This window comes from Pteropus alecto, unplaced genomic scaffold (assembly GCF_000325575.1).
Source record: "Pteropus alecto unplaced genomic scaffold, ASM32557v1 scaffold81, whole genome shotgun sequence".
NCBI lineage: Eukaryota > Metazoa > Chordata > Mammalia > Chiroptera > Pteropodidae > Pteropus > Pteropus alecto.
The window spans coordinates 3,011,233-3,018,425 of record NW_006433378.1 but is presented as its reverse complement, the minus strand read 5'-3'; the positions used below and the strand labels follow the sequence as shown (position 1 = coordinate 3,018,425).

Sequence of the window (7,193 nt, the reverse complement as noted above, 5' to 3'; positions counted from 1 at the left end):
AAATGAATGAACGTGAAAGATGGGTATGAGAAAGAAACATAGTTTAGAATATTAGTCATAATGAGATGTAAAAAATTAAAAGTAACTGTTCACATAAGAAAGGAATGCTAAAAGTTCATCTTATTTTATATAACTATACAAGTCAGAGGGGAAGAATGTTCTACCTAAGGTCAAGAAAAGTCTTCACTGTTGCAGTCCAACAATATATCTGCACATATCCATGTGCCTAAAATTATTTCAGAAGTTTTTATATTTTTACTGGAATCAGCACTCAAGAATGTAACTGAAATACAGCACTGGTGTGGATGATATATTTGTGTCTCAGAAAATTGTGGGAGGATATATATACATACATATATATATATACACACACACACACACACACACACATAAAGTTTTAATTTTTATTTTTCAATTAGAGTTGACATTTGATATTATTTTATGTTAGTTCCAGGTATACAGCATAGTGGTTAGACATTTATATAAGACATTTATATAATTTATGAAGCAATCCCCCTGATTAGTCTAGTACCCACATGGCTCTATACATAGTTATTACAATATTATGGACTACGTTCCCTATGCTATACTTTACATCCCTGTGACTCTCTTGACTCATCCCTGTAACTACCAATTTGTACTCCTTAATCCCTTCGCCTTTTTCATTCAGCCCCCCAACCTCCCTTCTGGCAATCAGTTTGTTCTCTGTATCTATGAGTTTTGTTGTTTTGTTTGTTTGTTTTGTTCCTTAGATTCTACATATAAGTGAAATCATATGGTATTTGTCTTTCTCTGTCTGACTTATTTCACTTAACATAATACTCTCTAGGTCCATCCATGTTGTTGCAAATGGTAAGATTTCATTTTTTTATGGCTGAGTAATATTCCATTATATATATATACCACAAGTTCTTTATCCACTTGTCTATTGATGGGTATTTAGGTTTCCATATCTTGGTTATTGTAAAGAGCACTGCAATGAACATAGGGTTGCATATTTCTTTTCAAATTAGTGTTTTGGTTTTCTTTGGATAAATACCCAGAAGTGGAATCACTGGGTTGTAAGGTAGTTTTATTTTGAATTTTTTGAGGAACCTGTAGGAGGATATTTTGACAAATCTTTTTGGGATATAATTATACCTAATTAGCTTCTAATAGATTAAGATGTTGTGGATGGATGAGGAGTAATCAGGTTAAGAAAAAAGAGAATGTAGGACTTAATGTAAGACAGGATAAGGCAGTCAGGCTGGGAGTTTACAAGAGAAGTAGAGATAAAAGTAAATAGAGTAGAGGTAGAATATAACAGGATTTAGTCTGGGGCCACTGTAGGTGTGTCCCAAATAAAGAAATTCAGTATAGGTAATTAGCTGCTTACTTGGTCATTGAACGGGAAGGAGAACAGGTCAGGGAGTTTTGACACTAGCTGTCATGTTTGTCTCTAGCCTACAGGGAACTAGGACTTTGCTATTGATGATCAAGGGTAGGATCTGCAGGATAATGCTGCAAATGGTCACAGCCACCTACAGAACCAAGGCAGGAAATCATCTTGATGTGGCAGAGGACACCACAAAACTTCAATTCTGCCAAAGTTCATGCATTTACTAGCTGCTGCCAGCAGAATAATGGCTTCTGCTTTCTTTCTGTCTTCTATATCTCATGCAAATGCCTCTCACTGGCAGAAACTAAATTGGAATCCTGATGGCAAGAAATTATGGGAAAAGTAGTTCTTGGGTTTTGAGTCCCTGAGATATCAGAGAGTGCCTAAAAGGAGATAGAAATGGTGCCAAATACCAATCTGGCACAATATAAGAGTAGGAAATACTTGTCACTCCTTTAAAATATTATTTCTGGTCAGTTAATTTCATTATATCTAATCCTCACTAAAAATAATAGCTAACAGTTACTAAGGGCACTATGTTAAGAGCTTTTCATGCATTATCTCATTAAGTTTCACATCTGTACAAGATAAAGCTACTCTCATTGTCTCCACTTTAGATATAAGGAACCAAGACTTAGAAAGGTACCGTGACTTGCTCCAAGTTAAACAGCTAATAAGTAGAAGATTGAACCTTGTACTTGGGGCTGACTGTCTACGAAGCCAATGGTTTTCAGTTCTTATAGTCAGTTGTTAAATTTCTTTATAATCTGTGGCCCTAGCCTCAACATAAAACTTGTTAATCATCTTACAAATGTACACTATTAAGTCGATGTAAATACCTCACTTCTATTAGGAAAAAAACTAACAAACCTTCCAAAAAAAAAAAATCCTCCCAAGTGTGGGCACTATCTTCATGAGAGAGAAGAGTACGTTACTGGAAGAAATGTAATATTTCCTATATTTAGAATGACATTTTATGATATGAGCTAATTTTCATATGTTGATAAAGTATCTACTCTTATAAAACCACACCACAGAATCTGAAGGTTAGAAGGGACATTTAAGGTTGAAGAATCTTTAAGATCCCTTCTAATAGCATCTCAGCAAAGGGCAGCCCAGCTTCTGCTTAATAACTTTCAGTTGGTGCAACTTTCAGAACTATGGGGGCTGATTGACAAGGAAAAGGAACTTATAGGATGTCTGCTCCTGAGTAAAGATAAGATGGTGCTGCCTGGAGGCTGCTGAGTCAGTTTTGTCTCAATGGTAGCACATATAGCTTTAAGCTGGCGGCTGGAACCATTGATATCTGTCAGCTCTTACTGCCTAACCTTGCCAGGACTCCATGGCTTACAAACTATGGCTTGAGTGTCTGTGGTGGATTCATGGCGGCCAGAGATTATTTGGTACTTCTCCCTTTGAAAAGTGGAGTTTATGCCCCTTCCCTTTGAGTCTACCAGGCCTCTGCGATTGCTGTGACTAATAAAATTCAATGGAAGTATTACTGTGTCAGTTCTCGGTTTAGACTGGAAGCTTCTATGTTCTTGCAACACTCTCTTTGGAAGTCCTGAGGCATGATTGAAGAAATTTGACTATTTTGAAACTAGCATGCTGGAGAGACTATGTGATGGATGAGCCCAGTTTTTTTTTTTTTTCCATTTCTTTAAGGCACTGGATTTGTAGTTAAGCCTCTCCAGACTAACCCATGTACCAGCTAAATACTGCTGAGTGACTTTAGATGCTTCATGGAGCAGAAGAATGACTTAACTGAGCTCAGACCTAAACTCCCGACCCATGAAATTGTGAGCTATGATCAAATGGCTACTTTTAAGTCACTGAGTTTGAGATACTTTGTTACACAGCAATAGATAACCGAAATGTGTCTGCAGGATTGATGAAGGTTGTCTGATCCGGATTGGCCTCAGCAGGTCTCACCTACATTTGCTCATGTGTCTATGGGCCAGTTGTGGACTTCCATCTAGATTGTGTTTGACTAGGGTAGCTTACCTGCTCTGCTCAGCTCTGCTCCATGTGTCTCTTATCCTCCTTTGTGACCTGCAAGCTGAGCCATGCATATCCTTGTCATGGCCAAAGTCTAAGACAGAAAGTAGGAACACATAAGAGCTCTTGAGATATAGGCTTGGAAATGACACCCTGTTACTTATACCTCATTCTATGAGCCAAAGTCACTTGGCTAGACTCAAAATCAAAGGATTGAAGTATAGACCTCACTTCTTTTGTGGGAGACTGTGCAAAACCCGTCTATCAAAGAGTCTGAGTACAGGGAGGGATAGATTAGATAACCGAAATGTGCCTGCAGGATTGATGAAGGTTGTCTGATCCGGATTGGCCTCAGCAGGTCTCACCTACATTTGCTCATGTGTCTATGGGCCAGTTGTGGACTTTCATCTAGATTGTGTTTGACTAGGGCAGCTCACCTGCTCTGCTCAGCTCTTTCTTCTTTTGAAATGCTTGCAGTCCAGTCAACCGTCAGGATGAGTAGAAGGGCTTACTGTATTTAGATTGACTGGGGACCTCAATGTCCTTTTACCTCTTTACTTCTAACCTTCTGTTAAGATTTATACCTGCATTAAACTTTTGAATTATGTTTTATTGTTTTAGTGACTTAAAGTGTGGTCAGAAGCCTCTGCTTGCTTGACTCACTGTGAAAGTTTTTTTTGGCTAGGTTTTTATGTTTTTACACAAACATGAAAAAATTTCAATGAAAAATTAATGATCTATGTGCACCGTCAGTCAGGTTGTTGTCAACACTTGTTCTACTACTTTTTAAAAGGCATCATGTTTTCTTCATCTCAAAATTTCTTCATCCTCATGGTACTGACTACATTATCCATTAAAATCTGTATGTAAATCAGGAAGCGGGAAGCACAGTGTAAGGAAAACATATATGCGGACAATGCACACCTCCCAACAGGGACAATGGACATATTCCTTATATTGGTTAGTTCTGCTCATTCCTTTCTGTAGCCCTTTATTCTCTTGTCAGATGTGCTATGTTCCCCTCTGTAACTTTGTTTGCCCCACGCTAATATGTTTCATTGTGAGAGCCAGATTTCTCATCCCTCCACTTCTTCATGTTCCCATTTCCTATCTGTGGGAAACCATTTTCTTCCACTGACGGGTCTAGAGTTGAGCTCCATGAAGGGTCTAACTCAGTATGTTATACAGCATTTCTAGTCCCTCCTTAATCCCCAGGCAGCATGGCACAGTGGGAAGTACATGGGTTGACTTTGGAGTCAAACTGACCTAGGTTTTAATCCCAGCTCCACTGCTTACTAACACTGTGATCTCGCTTAAGCTACTTAACCACTCTGTGCCTCAGTTTTATAACCCATTATATGGGTAAAGCAAATCTTATCTTGCATGGGTCATGTGTGATGTAATTGCAATAACAATTATAAAATGCCTGGAAAATACCTGACATGTTCTCAATGTTAGTTTCCTTCTGCACCCCATCTCAACAACTATCTCTTATATGCCTCCTCAGGACTGATTTGTAAAGAGGCTATCATAATATGTTTTCAGGGTCAAAAATACTTTGTGTGCCTAGATGAATAACACAGGTACATTTTAGTGAGAAAAAAGGGTTATCTCCCCATTTGACCTCATTAGTTTAAGAGAGCATAAGCAATGTCTTAGAGCATTAACACTCAGCATTCTGTAAACTCAAATTCTTATAGCAAAGTGGTGAGAGAATTAAATTACCCATATTTCATTTTGGATATGTTGCACATTGGATATTTGCTATATTTGGTTGTTTACTGTAGACAAGATCCTCAGGGCTGGCGCTGAGTTTTACTTGTCTTTATATTCTATGACACAACATAGGACCTGACAGTTCTGAGATGCTCAAATAAATGTTTGTCGAACAAAAGAATGTTTCGTTGAATGCAATTGTATGAACTAATAAAAGTTTGATTATTTTATATCTGAACAGAATATTTCTGTTTAGTTTTTGTTGGGGCTGAATTTGGCTGATTGATGCATAGTAACCGTGTTTTATGTGCTCATTCTTGCAGGGGTCGGGGCAGTGAGGGTTCTGCGTCTGTATTTGGAGGAATGCAGTGTGATCAACTGCCCTTCACATTTTCCTCTTTGCTTTTGTTGTTTCTCATCTTTCCTACTAGATTGTAAACTCCCAAGGACAGAGACTATGGCTTAGATTCAGTGTCACTACATATAATTCCTCAGTGCTTATGACATAGTTAATATTCAGTAAATATTCGTTGAAGGAAAATTAGCAAATTTGGATTTTTATATAATTTTAGAAATGCAGTATTCTACCTTTGTCCTTTCTTGCTTGTTCTGATTTATATCTGTCTTCTCCATAGCTCTTCCGTTGATCCTACCCTTGGATTTCTTGTTCTTTAATCTCATCCTTATAAATGCTGCATGACTTGTGGGAAAGGGTTGGTTGAGGCTTTGAAATTAAACAGATCCAGATTTAAGTTCTGAATTTATAACTAACTGGTTGTGTGATCTTGAGCAAGGTATTTAACTTCTTGGAGACCTTCCTCATCTGTGAAGATGAATGATAGTGTATCATCTACCTGACAGCTGTTTAGAGAATCAATTGGATTGATGAATGTCAGGCCACCTACTCATAGAATGGGCTCTATAAGTAGTAGTTGTTATTACTATTCTTATTTCCATCCTCTCTACTCTCTTACTATATATTCGAACTACACTTTCCTTTTCCAATAAAAAAAAAAATGCATTTTTAACCCTAGCTCTCCTGGTAACAGCCACTGGAATGCTGGGAGTTGTTGGGGGATGAAATACTATGAACTTTAAACATTGATAAAGGCCTTAATAAGAATAACCACTATTTGCCCCACTAAAATAATATAAAGATAAATGTAAGTTTTCAGGAAAAATACTCCTCAAATTATAAAGCAAAGAATTAGAGTTAAATGACATGTGAAGAATCTAAGGACATAGCAAATATTTAAATTTATGATTTTTAAATTCATTCTCCATTTATTACAATAGATTCTAAAAGATTACTCTCACAACGGGAACATTATCCTTTGTAGATTTAAGGACTATCGCACTCGTATTTTTCTTGAAATAATTGAGTTTGCTGGAATAAAGTATTCAGCTCAATATTTTTCATTTCCTTCTAATACAAAAGTATTTGATTCCTATAAATCTGAGTGAGATCAGTCAAGAAATTATACATATTTGTTTTCCACAGGGCATATGAGCTATTAAGTCATGTTGCATTTATTATAGATCATGTCTGTTGTTTGGCAAGATAATTTGAATGACTGAGAACAGTATTTTAAAACATGTAATACAAGGAAAACAACCAGAAAGGAGAATCGAAGTAAAATGTTCCTTCTAATAAATACTTCAAGCAAATAAAATATTCTGTTGTGATTCAAGCATTCAATTGCATATAAAATATGAAAAAAATCATTTAATACTGTTCAGTCTTATGATTCATATATGTATACATATTCCTCTCATATAAGTACATATTTATATTACTTAGTCTTTTCATTTGGATCTCATGTAATATGTGTATATATTATATCTTTCTATAAAGATAAGCATTATATCTTTCTTCCAGACTCAATTATGTGGATGTTTTCTTGGCTTTGTGCCATTCTAATTATTTTGGCTATTGCCAGTATGGACACAATAGCAAAGAGCACACCATATACCAAATTTACGAAGAAATCTGAGGGAAAAGAGAAGCTGAAGGGTCCAAAGCCATCCAGTGGCCTGCCTCCAGGAGAAGAAGAAGAGACCCCCTTCACAGAAGTGGCTGAAGCGGCAGACCCAACCCCCG

At 36.9% G+C, this 7,193-nt stretch overlaps 1 protein-coding gene across 1 annotated transcript in view; it reads left to right on the top strand.

Annotated features, from left to right (window-relative positions):
* The first annotated feature begins 6,979 nt into the window (after positions 1-6,979).
* The window catches only part of OTOL1 (otolin 1), a 7,492-nt gene continuing 7,278 nt past the window's right edge, over positions 6,980-7,193 (top strand). The window contains exon 1 of the mRNA XM_025044188.1: positions 6,980-7,193. This exon is cut by the window's right edge and continues 138 nt beyond it. Coding sequence (XP_024899956.1) covers positions 6,980-7,193 — 214 coding nt within the window.